General features: G+C 40.9%; 1 protein-coding gene across 1 annotated transcript in view; it reads left to right on the top strand.

The window, feature by feature from the left end:
* The window catches only part of phf21b (PHD finger protein 21B), a 150,076-nt gene that overhangs the window by 91,316 nt on the left and 38,914 nt on the right, over nucleotides 1–19,846 (top strand). Inside the window, exon 6 of the mRNA XM_048549046.2 lies at nucleotides 7,388–7,480. Coding sequence (XP_048405003.1) covers nucleotides 7,388–7,480 — 93 coding nt within the window. The remainder of the gene's footprint in view (nucleotides 1–7,387; nucleotides 7,481–19,846) is intronic.

Genomic DNA, 19,846 nt, shown 5'->3' with positions numbered 1-19,846 from the left:
TGGGTTACCATTGACCAGAAACTGAACTGAATCAATCGCATAAATACTGCGGCTACAATGGCAGGTCAGTAATTGGGAATTTGACAAGGAGGAACTTAACTGTTGATTTCCCTAAAGCCTATCAACCACCCAGAAGGCGTAAGTCAAGAGAGGGGTAGACTACTGTCCACTTGCCTGAATAAGCACAGCTCCCATAGCTGAAAGCTTGAAACTATACAGGTTGTAGCAGACCACTCGATCCTGACACCATCTCTACCTTAAGCATTCACCCACTCCCCACAACATGCATGTTGTGGCAGCAAAGCATACCATCTATGAGGAATACTGCAACATAATGCCAACTTTTCTTCAACAGTACTTTTGTCTTGTTTTTTAAACATGTAAAGCTGCAAACATAAAAGTAACAGCTGCAAAATCAGTTCCTTGTTTTCACAAGCTCGTTACCCTCCCCGTCATGATCGTTCAATCAACTTATGTAAGATTGTTTATCTGGTCATCAATGAATTCACAAATCATTGGAGCATTTGGCTATCTAGCCTTGGCATTAGAGCATGGTTCAACTCAACACTAAATTCTAGCTTTACATCCCTGCATTCCATTTCTATTAACAGTAATTTTATAGTACATTCAGAGCCTCAGTGTGGACCTCAGATAATATTGAGTGAACATGAACCACTTGTTCATCAACCTCTTCTACAGATTCTGTTATCGTGATTGCAGATTCAACCAGACACTTTATTATGATAAAATGTTTCCAAGCTCTTAAGATAGAGATGAGTGACTTCTCCTGTTTTCAGCACTTAATCCTGAAAATAGTTTTAATTTATCATGTGGTGATCCCATGAACAGCAAGGTATGTTCTGATATAAGATCCTTGCTCTCTTTGGTTTTTGCCAACAGAAGCCTGTTGAGTATCGCTTGTGCAGTCAATTAAGACTGATAATAGCATTGCTGATTGTGTGCCTTGCTTTTAAATATACCATCGGTAATAAATTTAATATTACCAACACAATTGAAACATTTAGTTTGAAACTACAGTTGAAACATCACCTGCAGTTATTGGGCTCCATTTGAATAATAATTCTTAAGAGCTCACACCTCGTGTTTGATCCAGTGTTGTGTGGATATAGTCCGTTCGTTTTCAGCTATATAATAATGTGTACAACAGTTGTTTGATTCAAACACTGAAGCTATTCAGAACCTCTGTTTCATAAACACCATTCCAGATGACACTATTGGGATCAAAGTAGAATTGCTGCATCTCAAGATGCCATTTGTATATTGGTCTGTGGTCACTTTGTGTTGATGGAACTGTAAATGATCACAGTCAAGAATTAGAAGCGATTGGTTTGAACAGTATGACACAATATTCAGATGTACGAATTTCTATATATAGATCACTTAGCAGCATGCTTGTAAAAGGGTTTCAATTTATATGCAAACTTAAAACCAAACTGCATTCCATTGAATTTAGTAAACCTATGCTAACACCTAATGATTCAAAAATATCAAACAACCTCAAATGAATTTCTAGATGAAAATTATTGCTTGCGAGGTTTAAAAACAATTAATGTGATTATATAAAACGGTGCTTGTGAAGTTAATGCCTCTGCACTTCAAAAGGAGACAAATACAGACATCATCAATCAATGTCAACTGTGTCAGGTTCATGCAGTCTCAAAGGTAAGTTGTTTCATAGTGTTGATGTTTTGTTGCAGTCTACCTGCAAGATGTCAACAGATCATTATCATCATGCCAGCAGAATACGTCCTTTCTTCTTGTCTAGTTTTCTGGGATCTCCAAGAGAATTGAACAGTCATTTCAAACCACCGACTTCTTGGAAGTGAGCAGAAAAGCCAGTTAATTTTATCTAGAAGTAGAAATTCACATATAATTTATTATAGTGAGAATTTGAGTGTGGGCCCAATGAAAGTTTTTTTAACAACTTAATTTGCAGTCTATATGGGCTTCTACTGAACAGATTGCAGCAATTCAAGAAAGTGACTCACTAGCACCTTCTCCAGGGCAATTAGGCAATAGTAACAAATATTGGATTTCCAGTGGCTCCCGCGTTCCATAAAACAATTAAAGAAAATCACTTTTCCAGTATAATTCAGGTTTAAAATTGTAAACCAAACGCAAGCATCTTCGATGTATTGTCAGAGACTGTTCATGTTTCGAGTCTAATATGACTCTTCAGCTCCAAAGAAGAGCAATATTGGGTTCTAAATGTTAACTCTGTTCGTCCACAGATGCTGCTGAGTTGCTCCTCCACTTTCATTTTTCCAGCATCTGCAGTGTTTTGCTTTTATTTTTGAAATTTCTTCCCTTCCTTCAAATGTCTTTCTGAATTACTGTAAAAACTGAACAAGAGATTGATTTTCAGTTAAAATTAAAATTAAAATATTTTGACGGAGTTTGAGTTGTGTGACATACTCACTTTTCTAACTTAAAACCCAGAATTTTCTCCAACTGTGAATTCAAAATCTTAGGTTGAAATGATTGTATTCAACGATCTTCATATTTCTATGTACACTCTAAACAGTATACATGAATAGGAAAAACAATTCATAAACTCAAAACAGCACATGCAGATACCTACAATGGCCAAAATGAAACATCAGTTGATGTTCATATGGGAAACAATTATAACTTTAAAAACAGTCCTTCTTTCGCCGATCTGGAAGTTTCCTTACATCCATACTCAGAAAATGAAAGCAAAATCTCTAGTTCCTTTCCCCTTTAGAACAGAGCATGCTGCATATAACTTTCTCAAAGCTGTATTATGTGTTGCTGTGGGCCTTTTCTTTCTTCACTTCCAGTTTTTCCCCAATCATGACCTCATGCACAGTCTTTCTTTTTCTCATATCCTCCAACTTTACTCCTCCATGGTCAAAGCAGAAATCTCCAAAGCCACCAAAATTTGCATTTCCTTCGTGATCTCTGTGTGTAGTGGAAGAGTTGTGGTGAAATTTTTGCATTCTGTGCCCTTGCATGCTTATTCAACTCTCCATGTTATAAGTGAGATGTGAAGAGGTCACTGTCTTTTTCTTGTCTTGTACCCTACAGATCATAACAAAATTAAGCAAAGTACAGTGGATACTAGAGGTCTGAAATAAAGGAAGAAGTGCTGAAGAAATTCAGCAAGACTGGTGGTATCCACTGTGAGAGAAACATTTTGAGTCTGAAGGAGAGACATATCAGACTTAAACATTAACTTTGTTTCTCCCTTTAATTGATGAATCCGGGGCTGCTGAGTTTCTTTGCCATGTCTGTTTTATTACAACATAAGTTTAACTGATTTTATGCAGTTGTCGTCTAGTCAATTGAATGCTTTCTCTGTATTAGACTTGGAATGAAAAGATTTATTACTCTAGTTTATAGAGTCATAGAGGTCTACAGCAGAGAAAAAAGACTATTTGGCCTATTCAGTTTGTGCCATTTGAAAGCAGCATGACCTAACTATTCTAACACACAAATAAAACCAGAAATCATTGGAAAAGCTCAGCAGGTCTGGCAGCATCTGTGAAGAGAAATCAAAGTTAATGTTTTGGGTCATCTGACTCTTCCTCAGAATACTGACCATTCTAATCCCTTTGTTCAGCAGTTGGTCAATAACTTTGTGTGCCCTGGCATTGCAAATGCACATCTAAATTTTTCTTGACTGCCTCTGAGGGTTTCTGCCTCTTTCACTCATACAGGCGGTAGTTCAAGATTCCCATCAGCCTGTGAATGAAAAATAATTTCCTCACACCCTCTCTCAACCTAATTCCTAACCTTAAATCTTTGCCCCTTCATCATTGATCCCTTCTCCAAGGGGAAATGTTCCTTCCTGTTTACATTATGCCATTCAATTTTCTAAATCCCAGTCATGTGCCCCCTCAGTCTCTTCTGCTGCAAGGAAAACAACCCCAGGCCATCCAATCTTTCTTCATAAATGAAACTTTCCAGTCCATGCAACACCCTCATAAATCTCGTCTGCACCCTTTCCAGTGCAGTCCTGTAATATGAATTCCAGAACTACACACAATACTCTAGCTTTGACCTAACTGACAGGTTATACAGTTCCAGCATAACCTCCAGCTTAAACTCTGTGCCTCAGCTAATAAAAGCAAAATATGCTTTCTTAGCCATTCTGACTGTCCTGCTGACTTAAAGCACTGGTGGGCATGTGTACCAAAGTCAGTCTGAACCTTCGTGCTTCCTAGGGTCCTACCACTCATATATCCCCTTGCCTCGTTGTCTTGCCCACGTGCATGACCTCCTATTTAGCTGGATTAAGTTCCACTTGCCATCGATCAGCCCATCTGACTGCCACATCTGTTACCTTTGTGTAATCTAGGACCATCTTCCTCACTATTTACCACTGCACTAATTTACACATCATTTGCAAATTTTTTGCATGGCTCATATTTACCTCAAACAACAATGGTCCCAACACTGATCACCACGGAACCCCATTAGACACAGGCTTCCAGTCACACACAAAATCCTTGATCAACATCCTGTGCTTCATGTGTTCAGCCAATTCTGGATCCAAGTAACAAAATTTTTGCGGATCCCATGAGCTCTTATCTTTGCTAAGCATCTCTCTCTATGCAGAACCTTATCAAAAGCCTTGCTGAAGAGCAGACTATGTTGAATGGATGGCATTCATTGGCACACGTGCTCAACTTTTTGGAAAATTCAATTATGTTGTTGAGAAATGACCTCTCTTTTAACAAAACCACATTGACTGGATCTTAATTAATCTCTGCCTCTGAGTGCAGATAAATTGTGTCCCTCAGAATTGCTGACTTGCCTGCAGTTTCCTGTTCTTTCTCTTGTTTCCACCTTGTTCCCTATTTTAGAACATAACAACTAGGAGCAGGAGTAGACATTTCAGCACCTTGAACCTGCTCTGCCATTTGATCCAATCATAGCTGATCTCATCTCACCCTCAACTCCACTTTCCTGACCCCTCTTCATAAGCCTTTGACCCATGAATCATTAAAAACATAACTATTGCCTCCATAAATTTACTTTGTGCCCCAGAATCAGCCACACTCTGGGCTAGTGACTTATGCAAATTCATGACCCTTTCAGCAAAGTACTTTCTCCTCATTTCGGTTTGAAATCTGCTACTACTTATCCTAAAACTGACCTCTTAATCTAGTTTGCCCTACATGAGGAATCATCCTTTTTACATCTACTTTGACAACCCTCTTTAGCCTCTCAATTAGATCTCTCATTCGTCTAAACTCTAGAGTATAGGCCTAGACTGCTCAATCTGTCTTCACAAGACAAACCCCACATCCGCAGAGTCAATCTCTAGTGATCCTCCTTTGAACTGTCTTCAATACAACTACATCCAGTTGCAGCCACGCTTCCCCCCTTTCATATTCTATTCCTTTCGCAATAAATGCCAAAATTCCACTTGCATTTGTTATAACCTGCTGTACCTGCATACCAGTGCTCTGCAATTCATGCACAAGGACACTGAGATCTCTCTCCACTGAAGCCCTCTGAAGTTTCTCTCCATTTAGGTAATAAGTTGCCTTTCTATTCCTCTGACCAAAATGGATGATCTCACACCCATTCTCTGCACCTATTCATTTATAGATTTCTTCTTAATTGCAACTTACTCTCCCACCCATTTTACTGTCATCTACAAATTTGATTATGCTAATTTCTGTGCTCACATCAAGTCATCTTCCATAATTTTTTTTTGTTTATTGAACAACTTATTCTGTGAAGATGTAAATTTGTTGATAGAGTTTGTAATATGAAAGTGGGCAGCCAGCCTTCCGACTCTTATATGGGTTTCAAAATTTGGACTACATGTATATACAACCTAAAGGCTCTTGGGAAGTGCTATCAGCACTGTTTGAGATAAATTCTCCACGTGTGCTAACATCACGTCCTTGAAGGACCCAACACAGTCAAGGCCACGAATATTTGGAACCAGTTCTGTTGGAGTTGGTTCTGTTTAGGATGCTTGAGTTCCGACTGCCAAAGCAGGTCATCTTTGTCCAGCTCAAGGAAGGCTCTGAAACAAGAGGACAACACAGGAAATCTTCAGAGATTTCCCTGAAGGCTTCCCTCATGAAATGCAACATAGATGTCAATGTTCTTGACTTGAAGGAACTTCCTGTATGAAAGTACACTTCTTTTTATTTTAAGAACGCCTCTGGAAGAGGCAGTATGGAAAAGGAACTGGAGAAAGGAATGCCAGAAATTTCAAGGCCAAGGATCTGCTAGATGTGTGGTTGGAGATGTGGCTATAGGATTGGGCTCACCAGCCATGAAGGACCTACCTAATCCATTAAGTGATTTAGAATTTCCAACTTGTTAGCAAGTGATTGCTGATGACAAATGTGAAAATATAATTGCATATTCCTGTAAATAGACATGTGCAGTCATACTAGGAAAAGAAGAAAAATGGATTTCTCTTCGCAAAGATTCACTTCTGGGTCATTTGAAGGCAAAAAAGGAAAAGGTGCAGAATGCTCAGACAGCTGTCAATCAGGCATTCTGGTGTGCAAAGACAGACGTCTCCAAGCACAAGTAGATGTCTATGGGATTTTTGCCAAAGCAGCTTGAAGAAACACAGTATTGAATATTGTGCTGAATGCTTTTGAGGATAACTTGAGTTAAGATTGCACCAGGGTATCAGGTATAACACTAGACCCACAACAGAAGGTTTTTAGGAGTGGGAGAGCGGTACTGAAAAGCTCTTCTCCTTCCACAGGCTGTCCGCCAAGTAAAAATCTGAGTAGTCAGCAAAACAGAAGCTGTAACTTGATTGTCGTAAATCCTGGCAGGGATCGGCAGTAAATAAGCGGTTACCACATGATATGACGTTCAAAAAATGCCTTGATATAAAAATGTTTGTTGGCCTTTCTCTGGGGGGAAGAAAATTACAGGTTTTCATAACCCTTCAAGACCAAGTTCTCCAACTAAATAAGTATGAAGCTGCCGTAACAATAAGGGAGAATAATAAGAATTGGAGGAGTTGAAGAAATATTTTAATTGCTCCACCTCCATACTTAATATTGATGTCTGAACTGTGCAAGTTTGGGTCTCCAAAATCAATGAGAATAAAGATAGTGTGTACTTGAAATATTAAATTATTTTAGTTCCTTCAAGAGCCAAATTCTCGCATGGAATGAAGTATTGTGTTTGTGTGCAGGATTTATTCTATTCATAGCTCCTTTTACATATTCACTTGAGGAAAATATTTCCTAATGGTTAATGTTGAATAGCTAAATGTCAATTGTTGTAATGTTTTAAATTACAAATTCTGTAGAAACCATAATTTCATCCGTAGGTTCAATAACATAATTTCGGAAGTAACTCATGAACCGTCTCTGACTCTAATATGTTGTCATTCCTTTTACTTGTGCAGACGCTGGGAACTATTACTGCAGTGCCCATTAAGGTCCCCCAGGTCAGCTCATTGCAGAGGTTGGCGGGCCAAGGACCAGCAGTGCTACCTCAGGTAAAGATAATACGACGTATGAACATTTGAGTTTTAACCATTTAGCCCCACACCTGCTCTGCCATTCATAAGCTAAGATAGTTCGTGACAAATAATGGTCGTTTCTCTACATGAATCACTTTCAGTGCATTTGTTGGGGTATTATAACAAAGGTGTAGGGTCTGAATCTATTTCAGTTCACCTGACTGCGGCCTGACATCCACTTTCCTGTCTGGCTCTCGTTTCTGTTAGGCTCAAAAGTACTGTTAAAAGAGTGAATAATAATTCCATTGCTGATTCTTTGACAACATTTCAACCCCCCCTGCCCAAGTAGACTTCCACTTCCCTGTTGCTATGGTCAGTGAGTGGTACTTTGAAGACCTAATACGTTTTCAGTAAATTGATAATGAAGGATGTCAGAGTAATATGTATCTATGATGAAGTTTTCCTTTTTAATATTGCTTCAACTTCTCAATTAATGGATAATACTGAATTGAAATTGTGAAATTAGTGTTAGATATGAGTAATCACTAAATTATAAAGTAGTGAATGAAGAGAAAATATTGACTTTTTGTTCAATTCCAGTGTGAAACTATAATTGCATTGTGTATTAATATTTACTAATCTTCCTAATAATGAGTAAAACGGAAGTAGATTCAGATACTCTAACGTTGTAATAATCTCCCAATGAATGCACTCAAAGTGACTCACATTAAAGAAACTGATTATTTATCACTAATTATTGACCGTGCTATCAGTTGTTGTCCTAATGCACAGACAGGGTCTTGAAAAAACATTTTTTTCTTTTGAATCGCTTTGGAAGTATAATAGGCTCAGTGTAAGAAAGTACGTTGGAGAGATTGTATCAGTGATAATGGGAACTGCAGATGCTGGAGAATCCAAGATAATAAAATGTGAGGCTGGATGAACACAGCAGGCCCAGCAGCATCTCAGGAGCACAAAAGCTGACGTTTCGGGCCTAGACCCTTCATCAGAGAAGCAAAACCAGCCCAGTTCATCCCCTCCCCCCACTGCACCACACAACCAGCCCAGCTCTTTCCCTCCACCCACTGCATCCCAAAACCAGCCCAACCTGTCTCTGCCTCCCTAACTTGTTCTTCCTCTCACCCATCCCTTCCTCCCACCCCAAGCCGCACCTCCATCTCCTACCTACCAACCTCATCCCACCTCCTTGACCTGTCCGTCTTCCCTGGACTGACCTATCCCCTCCCTACCTCCCCACCTATACTCTCCTCTCCACCTATCTTCTTTTCTCTCCATCTTCGGTCTGCCTCCCCCTCTCTCCCTATTTATTCCAGAACCCTCACCCCATCCCCCTCTCTGAAGAAGGGTCTAGGCCCGAAACGTCAGCTTTTGTGCTCCTGAGATGCTGCTGGGCTTGCTGTGTTCATCCAGTCTCACATTTTATTACGTTGGAGAGATTCTTCAGTTACACAGTTCAATTAGATGAATTAATGTACGCCAACTTTACGTACATTTAAGTCGTCATTGGACAAGCATATGGACGTACATGGAATAGTGTAGGTTAGATGGGCTTGAGATCGGTATGACAGGTCGGCATAACATCAAGGGCCGAAGGGCCTGTACTGTGCTGTAATATTCTATGTTCTGTGTTCTATGTTCTATGTTCTATAATTAACATTTTTGTATCTTCAGCAATAATTCAAGGGAGAGTGCTGGAATATGTCTCAATATTCTTTCACTGGGGATGAAGGAGAATGAGCCTGGTCTGTTGTTGTGTTACACTGACTTCTTTTGGGAAATGCCTAAGTGGGGGGGAAATAGTTAAGTGTAGGATCAGGTTTGGTTAAAACCCTACAAGCAAGTCATCACTTGGGCAATTTTCAAGAGCTGTCACAGCTATAGAAGACGACCCATGGGTCGTTTCTTTAGGGTTGAGGGAATGGTGGATAGTTGCTAATATATCTTGGAACAGCCCTGTATTTACTGAATCTCATTTATTCCTTCTGTCTTGGGACCAAAGCACCTCAAATATGTTGACTTACAGTCAGAATTTCCTTCTGACACAGAAAATGCCCCAAAAGGAAGGTAGTTGTATTGACCAGGGAGGTTAGGTGGGTTAGTCATGGGAAGTGGAGGGGTTGTCTGGGTGGGATGCTGTTCAGCGGATCGGTGTGAACTCGTTGGGCCACTAATGGCCTGCTTCCACACCGTAGGGATTCTAGGATTCTAATTTTTTTATTATTATAGAATCCCTTCAGTGTGGATACAGGCCCTTCAGCCGAATAAGTCCACACCAACCCTCAGAGCATCCCATCCAGACCCGTCCCCTGTAACCCATCTAATCTACACATCCCTAAACGTTACAATTTAACATGGCCAATCCACCTAGCCTGCACATTGTTGGACTGTGGGAGGAAACCGGAGATTAACATGTAAAATTAGTGTATATAGATCTGAGGATAGTGAGATGGATAGCGAACACGTTGACAGACAGGAAACAATGAGTAGGAATATACATGTCATTTTCTGAATGGCAGCCAGTGAACAGTGAGGTGGTACAGGGACCAGTACTAGGATCCTAGCTATTCACAAATATCTCATCGATTTAGGAATTAAAGGAACCAAGTATGCTGTGAAGAGGATGCAGAGATGCTTCACTGTGATTTGCACAAGTTGAGTAATTGGGCAAATACATGACAGATCAAATGTACTGCGGATAAATGTGAGGTTATTCCCTGTGGTTGCAAAAGCAGAAAGGCATATTATTATCTGAAAGGTGATAGATTGAAGACAAGGGAGTTGCAAAACACCTTTGTGTCCTAGTACGCTAGTCACTGAAAGTAAGCATGTGGTGCAGCAGACAGTGAAGAAGGAAAGTGGAATGTTGGCCTTCATTACGAGAGGATTTGTGTAGAAAGACAGATGGTTTGCTGCAATTGTATGAGGCCACATCTGGAGTATTGTGTGGCCTCCATATCTGAGAAAGGATTTTCTGACTATGGAGGAAGTGCAACAAAGATTTATCAGACTGGTCCCTGAGATGGTAGGAGTGATGTATGAAGAGACTAAATTGGCTAGGATTAAATTCAGTGGCGGTTAGAAGACAGAGAGTGAATCTTGTAGAAACCTATATAATTCTAATAGGAAACAACAACAAAAAAAAATCTAAAACTGAAACAGAAATAGCCGGAGAAACTCATCAAATCTGACAGCATCTGCGGAGAGAATGTAGAATTGTTTTGGGCCCAGTGACCCTTCAGAACTCCGAAACGGTGTCCTTGGGAATAAAGGGATAGAGAGCGCCAGGCAGTGACTGCAGAATTTGAGTGCCAGCATTTTTAGTGCACCAAACATAGGATAAAACTAAACAATGCTGATGAGCCAAAGGATAATTGGTCACAAAACCACCTTTGTTTTGACTATAGCAGCAACAAGATAGCAGGTTTTTACTAAATGTTGTTATTTTGTGAATTTCGATTCATGATGAGCAGATATCGATACCCTAGGAAAGATGTTGGACGTAGTGGCCGAGCTTTTTGAATCCGAGGTCCCCTGACAATGTGGCAATTACCAGGAATTTCAACTTTCAGTTTCCTGGCATTTGAAAGCTGCCAAACATACTACAGTCTGGAAAGTCAGCAGGCTCTGGCTTATAATAGTAGCTGGGAAGATTCAGGTCCATATTCAAGGACATCAGCATTGTCAGTACATATGGTTTACTCAAGAAGTTTTTCTGAAACATGTAGAAAGCTTGATTTTTCTAAATAAAGCATGAAGTCTGCATGTACTGACAAATATTTCATTAGTATCGCTTGCTCAAAGCAGTGAAGATCATCTCCAGCCCTTATAGAAGGAAATAATGCACCTAAATAAAAACCGAAAGAACTGCGGATGCTGTAAATCAGGAACAAAAACAAAGTTGCTGGAAAAGCCCAGCAGGTCTGGCAGCAACTGTGAAGGAAAAAACAGAGTTAACTTTTCAGGTCTGATGACCCTTAGAACTGATGGTGGCTGGGAAAACGTCAGTTTATACGCAGAAAATAGGGAGTTGGGTTGGGTCGGAAGTAAATTTAGGATAGAGCCCAAAGAGAGAGAAAGACAGTTGGACAGACAAAGGCATTGATAACAAGCAGGTCAGGAGGGTGAATAGTTGTTAATGGGGAGTGTTAGTGACTAACAATGGGAGGTGTGTACTGGCAGGCTGTGTGGTAACAAGGCCTGGTGTGTGGGGTAGGGGGCTGGAACATGGGAGAATTTAGGCCCTAAAATTATTGAACTGCATATTCAGTCCGGAGGGCTGCAGGGTCCCCCAGCGGAAAATGAGGTGTTGTTCCTCCAGCTTACATTGGGCTTTGCTGGAACACTGCAGCCAGCCAAAGACAGATGTTGGCCTGGGAGCAGTGTGGTGCATTGAAGTGGCAGGCAACGGGTAGCTCAGGACCTTTTTTGCGAGCAGAAAGATGTTCTGCGAAGTCGTTGCCAAGTCTACGCTTCATTTCACCAGTGTAGAGGAGACCATATTGTGAGCAGCAAATGCAGTATACTAGATTCTGGGAAGTGCAGGTGAAGTGTTGCTTCACCTGCAAAGTATGTTTGAGCCCTTGGATACTGGGGAGGGAGGAGGTATGTGGGCAGGTGTTACACCGTTGCCAGCTGCAGGGGAAGTTGCCATGGGGCTGTGGAGAGGTGTTGGGGGTGAAAGAAGTGTGGATCAGGATGTCCCAGAGGGAACGGTCCCTGCGGAAGGCGGACAAGGGAGGGGAGGGGAATATGACTCTGGTGGTGGTATCTTGCTGGAGGTGGCAGAAATGGCATCTGGTGATCTTCTGGATGTGAATGCTGGTGGGATGGTAGGTGAGGATAAGGGGAACCCTATCACTGTTGCGGGAGGGAGGAGAAGGGTTGAGGGCGGAAGTGCGGGAGATGGGTCGGACCTGTTTGGGAGCCTTGTTGACAATGGAGCTGGGGAATCCTCGGTTGAGGAAGAATGTGGATGTTTCGGAGGCTCCCTTGTCGAAGCTGGCCTCCATCTGAACATATGCAACGGAGATGGAGGAACTGAGAGAATGGGATGGAGTCTTTACAGAAAGTGGCGTGTGAGAATGTACAGTCGAGGTAGCTGTGGGAGTCACTGGGTTTGTAGTGGATATTAATGGCCAGTCTATCCCCAGAAATGAGAACAGAAATGTCAAGGAAGTGAAGAGAGGAGTTAGAGATAAACCAGGTGAAAATGAGGGCAGGGTGGAAATTGGAGATGAAGTTGATGTTTTCCGATTCCAGATGAGGGGGAGGAGCAGCACCGATGATGTCATTGATGTATTGGAGAAAGAGTTGTGGGTGGGGGCAGGAATAGAACTGAAACAACGAATGTTCCATGTACCCATGAAGAGACAGGCATAACTAGGGCCCCTGCGGGTACCCATGGCCACCCATCTTACCTGAAGAAAATGAGAGGAGTTAAGAGAAGTTGTTGAGGGTGAGGACAAGCTCGGCCAAGCGGAGGAGGGTGGTGGTGGGTGGGGATGGTTTGGGAAGAAGCGGAGAGCCCTAAGTCCCTCCTGGTGGTGAATGAATGTATAAAAGGGTTTGCACATCTATGGTAAAGAAGAGGCGGCTGGAACCATCAAACTGGAAGTTTTGAAACCGATGTAAGTCATCAGAGAAATCACGGATGTATGTGGGCAGGGATTGGACTGGGGGGTGGAGAAGATTGAGTCAAGGTAGGAAGAAACGAGTTCTGTGGGGCATGAGCAGGCAGAAACTATGGGTCAGCCCAAATAGTCCTGTTTGTGGATTTTTGGGAGGAGGTAGAAATGAACTGTGCAGAGTTGGGGGACTGTCAGCTTGGAAGCGGACGAGGGGAGATCACCAGATGAAATGAGATCAGGTACCGTAGTGGATACAATGGTCTGATGTGTCATGGTGAGGTCATGGTCCAGGGGAAGATAGGAGGAGGTAACTGAGAGTTGGCACTCAGCCTCTGCAAGGTAGAGGTCAGTATTCCAGACTACAATAGCACCACCCATCTAAAATTCCATGTGTTTTTTTTTCTCTATCTCCTTTCTCTTAAATAATAGGGTTACATTAGCTAGCCGTCAATCCATAGCAGCAGTTCCAGAGTCGTTAGAATCTTGAAAGATGACAACCAATCCATCCACTCTTTCTAGGGCCACTTTCTTTACATAGATTTATTGAGCTTTGGGGATTTAACGGATCTTAATCCCATCAATTTCCCCAGAGCAATTTCCCTGCAACTGCTGATTTCATTCAGTTCCTCACTCTCATTAGACCCTGCATTTCCCCAACATTTTTAGTATGTTATTTGTATCCTCTTTTGAGAGGACAGAACCAAAAAATTTATTTAATTGGTCTGCCGTATCTTTGTTACCTATTTATAACTTACCTGTTTCTGTCTTTGAGGGACCGACATTTGTCTTCACTGACCTTTTTCTCTTCACATACCTATAGAAGCTTTTACAATGAGTTAAGTCTTTCAAACTGAGAGAATACTTAGGGTGTAGTAATTATATCCTAACCAGTATTTTGGTCAGCATGCAAATGAGGATAAAGTTTGAACATTATGGGCATAAATATGAGTAATACAAAGAGACAATCAACCAAAAGTCAAATTCTTTGGAGTGGAAAGGAACAAATTTTTAGTGTTAAAAAAAAAGTTGTATACATGTTATTTGCATTAAGTAGTTTGTAAAAAAAAACCCAAAAACATGAGAAGTGGCTAAGTATCGAAATTAAATGGACTTCAATTGTCCATATGGTATATCTATCTGGATTTGAGGTCAGTGTCATGCTTGGAAGCAGTTTCAGATTTAGTTTGGAGCAATCTATATACATTTGAAAGGTAATGCTATGATATTCCTTATCTACAAACTGGGAGAAACTGGTTCACAATCTTTCTGTGATGACCACATTCTACTGCTGGGATCACAGGAAAATATTTGGAACTTAATCCTCTGTGGAGGTACATGACAAGAATTGAGGATTTCAGTGCCTGGACAGGAACCTATTGCTAGCCCAGACAATCGTCAACTCATGCATTTCTGCTGAAGGATAACATGGTCTCTTTTTCCTGGATAAAGGTACCTGCTTTCTGCATTTGAACTATTGGCTGTTTTCATAGCCTCCTCTGTGCTGAAGGATTCTATCGAGTCCATATTGTCAAAAATACAGTACTGCCATAAGCCCATAGCCTTGAATGTTACGACACTTCAAGTGCTCGTCCAAGCACTTTTTAAAACTTCTGAGGTTTCCTGCTTCAGCAATCCTCTGAGGCAGTACGTTCCAAACCCCCAGTATCCTCTGGATGAAAACATTTTTTCTCAAATCCTCTCTAAATCTCCTTCCTTTCACTCACTTTAAAAGTGTTGTCCCTTCTTGGCCTTTGACTAAGGAAAGCAACTGCTTTCTATTCATCCTGTCCATGCTCTTCATAATATTATACACCTCTATCCCCCTTGAGTTCCCCCTTGAACTTCTCTACTCCAAAGAACATTGAGCCTATACAGCAAGTCTTCATAGCTGAAATGCTCCACCCAGGCAACATCCTGGTGAACCTCCTCTCCACCCCCTCCAGTGTAATCATATCCTTCCTGTAGGATCAGAACAGCACAGAGTCCTCTAGGCCTCTGGAGCCTCCCCTGTAGCCAAAGACAATTTAAAATTTGGGTCAGGGCCCTGTTATTTTCTCCTTCGTCTCCTGCAGTAGCCTGGGATACAACTCATCTGGTTTGTCCACTTCTAAACCTGCCAAAACTTCTTGGAGCATCGGAGGCTGAGGGGTGATCTAACAGAAGTTTATAAAATCATAGAGGCATAGATAGGATGAATGGTCAAGGCCTTTTCCCAAGGGTAGGGGAGTCCAAAACTAGAAGGCATAGATTTAAGGTGAGAGGGGAAAGATTTAAAAGGGACCTAAGTGGCAACTTTTCACGCAGAGGGTGGGGCATTTATGGAATGAACTACCAGAGGAGCTAGTGGAGGCCGGTACAATGACAACATTTAAAGGGCATCTGGAAGGGTATATGAATAAGAAGAGTTTAGAGGAATATTGTCCAAATGCTGGGAAATGGGTCTAGATTAATTTAGGGTATCTGGTCAGTGTGGATGAGTTGGACCAAAGGGTCTTTTCCCATGCTGTACATCTCTGGTGGTATGATGCCCCTCGCTGCTTATATCAATCTGCACAAGAACTTCCGTACATCTTCTCAAATCCTGTTCTTGCATTGTCCTCCCGAGTTGAGACAGATGTGAAGTGCTTATTGAACACTCTCCCAATGTCCTCCAGATTCATGCACAGATAGCCCCCTTAGGGTGCCAAATTATCCTTACTCTTTCCCTGGTTACCACAGTTAGCACAATTGTTTGCTTCCCAGCTGTACATCATTGCCTCTGTACTTGCAAAATATTTGACCTAGGCTCTATTCACTTCCTCTTCTGTATGTTGTGCCTTGATGACATTATTGACATGCCTTTTTTTTGAAGAAATGGTATGTACATAGCTATTACTGGTTGAGCCAGTGTTTGTCATACTTCCCTAATTTTCTTTGAGAAGATAGTGGTGAGCCGTTTTCTTGAAACATTGCAGGCCATGGAGGTGCATTCAATTTGTTGTTAGTAAGGGCATTCCAAAATTTTAATCCAGCAACAGTGAAAGAACAACAATATGGTTAAATTCTGGATATCCTGTGGCAAGCAGGGCAACCTAGAGGTAGTGGCGTTCCCATACATCATCTGCCTTTGACCTTCTAGGTAATAGAGATTGTGGGTTTGGAAGGTGCTGTTGAAGGTGCCTGGTGAGCTGCTGCAGAACATCTTGTAGAAGATTAACACTCCTGCCTTTTTGCTTCAGTGATGGGGTAAGAACGTTGAAGCTGTACTGATCCAGTCAATTGGATGGTATTCTGGCACACTCCTGATTTATACCTATTAGATGGTGGCCAGGCTTTGGGGAATCAGGTGGTGAATTATTGCCTCCAGATTGCCAGCATCTGGTCTGCTATTGTAGCTACAGTATTTATCGGACTTGTTCAGTTAAGATTCTGATCAATAATGTGATGAAGGTTTCTAATATTTTGTTATTAATTAGGAACTTAGATTCCAAAGTAGAATGTGTATTTGATTTTCAGTGCTGTGAAGTTTGGATTTTTCTTTTAAGAAAGAGTTAGAAAGTAATTTGGTAATGTGAAAAGAATCAAGGAAAATCTGTAACCCAGTAGTCGTTCTTTTTTTCTGTACTTCATTACAATACAGAATAATGAGAGTTCGTTGAAGGCTAAGAATGAGGGATTGCAAGCATGTGAATTCTAACTGAGCTACCAAATACCAAACTCTTCACGTTAATTTAATATGCTGTGTCATTTTGACAAGTGGATGCAACAAATTCTTGGTGATTTGATTATTAAGTTTGATTTCTTATGTTTGCATCATCAGTATCCAACCCTCAATTGTGCTATTTCGATTACTTTCTACTGTTATGACTGAGTTCTGACTGGTAGACTGATTCCTTGTCTGGCTCGTCCACTGGCCACAACAAAATGTGAATGTAAAAAGGAATGTTTAAAAATTATTGCCAATGAACTAGTTTATTTTTATTTCAAAGCTGTAAAGGTTATGAATAAAAGTTTTAAAATTTGCAAATGTAAACACCTATCCTTGAAAACTTAACATACACATCCTCTAAGACCAGATGAAAATAACAATTAAATTTATTTTAAAAATTCACAGGTTGTCACAAATACTAGTCTATGGCTAGTCAGTTTGCACACAAGCAGTTAGCGCTTTCTGTCTTCCCAGTACAGTGACAGCTGGTTGCATTCTTTTTATCTGGAGACAGTGTGATAGATTTGGATGCTTTAACTCTCCGGTTGTACCAATGAAGAGTTCTTCCTTTAGCAACCCTAGGGTTATGTGATCTTTCACTGTGTTTTCAACTCTCAAAATTTGATGAAAGGAGTTTGAGAAAGAGAGACGGCAAGTGGTCCAGGCAAGTCAACTCTCCAATTCCATGAATGAATCCAGTAGTTTTATTGTAGCCACAAATGGGGTCATGTGACCTCACTGTGTAATTGTTGCATACTAGGTGTCTTCTCTCAAACAGCTTGTGTTCTTTGCAAATGCAAATTTTTCCTGCTGATGCCGGTCTGCTTTGGTTTACAATATGTTCTTTCTAAAAAAAAATCCAAGGTATAGATTTCTATCCAGTCAGTGATATTTTTAAATTTAATATTTCAGCCAGTGCATCTTCATAACCACTATAGTGGATGAATGAAGTAAATGAAAGGTGGCTTTCATTCTTGAAATGGGCAGTATGCTTCACAAGTTCTTTGGCAGCCATCTCTCTCATAAGATAATGAATTGTGCTCTTATGTCAAACATAGCCTGCTGTGGCTTTGGTGCCCTCTCTGAAATAGTAGCCTCTGCTGAAAAGGTGCAGGATTGCCTGCACTTTGTTTTCTGTGGGCCCTCCAAACAGTCCAACAGACATTACAGGCATGTGTGTTTGATTTCCAATTGTCTCAGTCAATGTTTGTCATCTTCACATGTTGCTTGTAGATTTCCTTGCAACAGAACTATGTACATCCAGTGGATCCTGATGCATTGGCCATGTCGCCATGCAGGAGGTGTTTTGGGTGTATGACCATCATTGAACATGGCCAAAGAAATGTAAACCGTAGCAATGAGTGTATGCTGATGTAATTAATATGCTGCAGATTAGTGAGTAGGCAACTTTATCTTGCTACACAATGCTAAAGATACATTTGGGAAAGCAAACTTGAAATCTTACCTGTATTCAATTTGCTATTGTAGTACCTCTTACTCAGCTTGGGTATAAGAGCTACAACATTTGTGATCCATAATTTGATTTTAGCATCAAATGACAGATTGCTTGTATTTCTGGAGCCTAGATATGTGAAGTTATCAACAAACTACAGCATCCCATTGTTAATGCAGATTAATGATGGCATGGCAGAATTCTAGATTGAGACATCTGCCTTCCTGGTGCTTCTGGTCTATCCACTTTTTTAGACGCATGAGAGAGTTTATCCATTTGCTGCTAAAGTGTTGCTGAGTATGGGATTTTTGTCTGACATGTTTGCCATGTAACATTGATCTGATTGACACAATTTTGTTTTAGACATCTGGTGGGCATGGTGAATACCTATCTAACAGCTCTGTAATGTAAGTAAATGTGCTCTGTAGATAGAGTAATTGGGTCAGACAACATGGAAACGGACCCTTTGGTTCAACTTGTCCATGCTGACCAAGTTTCCCAAACTGAACCAGTTTTATTTGCCTGCATTTGGCCTTTATCTCCTAAATATTTCCTATTCATGTACCTGTCCAAATATCCTTTAAATCTTGTAAGTGTATCTGTTTGTGCCACCATCTCTGGCAGTTCATTCCACATGTGAACCACCCTTTGTGTGAAAATGTTACGTCTCGGATCACTTCTAAATCTTTCTCCTCTCAACTTAAAATTATGCCCTCTAGTTTTGAACTCCCCTACCTTAAGGAAAATACATTTGCTATTCACCATATCTGTGCATCTCATGACTTTATTAACCCCTATGTTCTGGTCAAAAAAAGTCCCAGCCTATCCAGCCTCCTCTGATAACTTAAACCCTCCAGTCTCAGTAACATCCTTGTAAATCTTGTCTGCACAATCTCCAATTTAATAATATCCTTCTTGTAGCATGGTGACTAGAACTGCACACAGTACTCCAAAAGCGGCCTCACCAACATCCTGTATGACCTCCACATGATGTCCCAACTCCTATACTCAGCGGACTGAGCAATCAAGGCAAGCATGCCAAATACTGCCTTTACCACCCTGTGTCTACCTGTGACATCACTTTCAAAGAACTCAACCTGAACCCATGGTTTTGACAATATTCACCAGTTAATTTACAATTAACTTTGTAAATCCTGCCATTGTTTGTTTTACCAAAATTAAACACCTCTCGTTTATCTAAATTAAACTCAATCTGCCACTCCTTGGCCCATTGGCCCAATTGGTTCAGATTCCTTTGTAACCTTAGATAACCTTGTTCACTGTCTACACTACCTACAATTTTGGTGTCATCTGCAAACTTACTAACCGTGCTTCCTATATTCTCTTCAAAATCGTTTATATAAATGACAGCAACAGCGGACACAGCACCGTCCACCACCACCCTGTCTCCTATCATCAAGCCAATTTTGTATCCAACTGTCAAGCTCTCCATGAATCCCATGTGATCTAATTTTACTAACCAGTTTACCATGTGGAACCTTTGTCAAAGGCCTTACTAAAACCCACGTGAACAACATCTATTGCTCTGCCCGCATCTATTTTTTTGGGGCCACATCCTCAAAAAACGCAGTCAATTTTGTGAGACACTATTT

The sequence above is a fragment of the Stegostoma tigrinum genome, chromosome 18 (assembly GCF_030684315.1).
Source record: "Stegostoma tigrinum isolate sSteTig4 chromosome 18, sSteTig4.hap1, whole genome shotgun sequence".
NCBI lineage: Eukaryota > Metazoa > Chordata > Chondrichthyes > Orectolobiformes > Stegostomatidae > Stegostoma > Stegostoma tigrinum.
The sequence above is the reverse complement of the archived record's forward strand: the minus strand, read 5'-3'. Positions and strand labels throughout refer to the sequence as shown.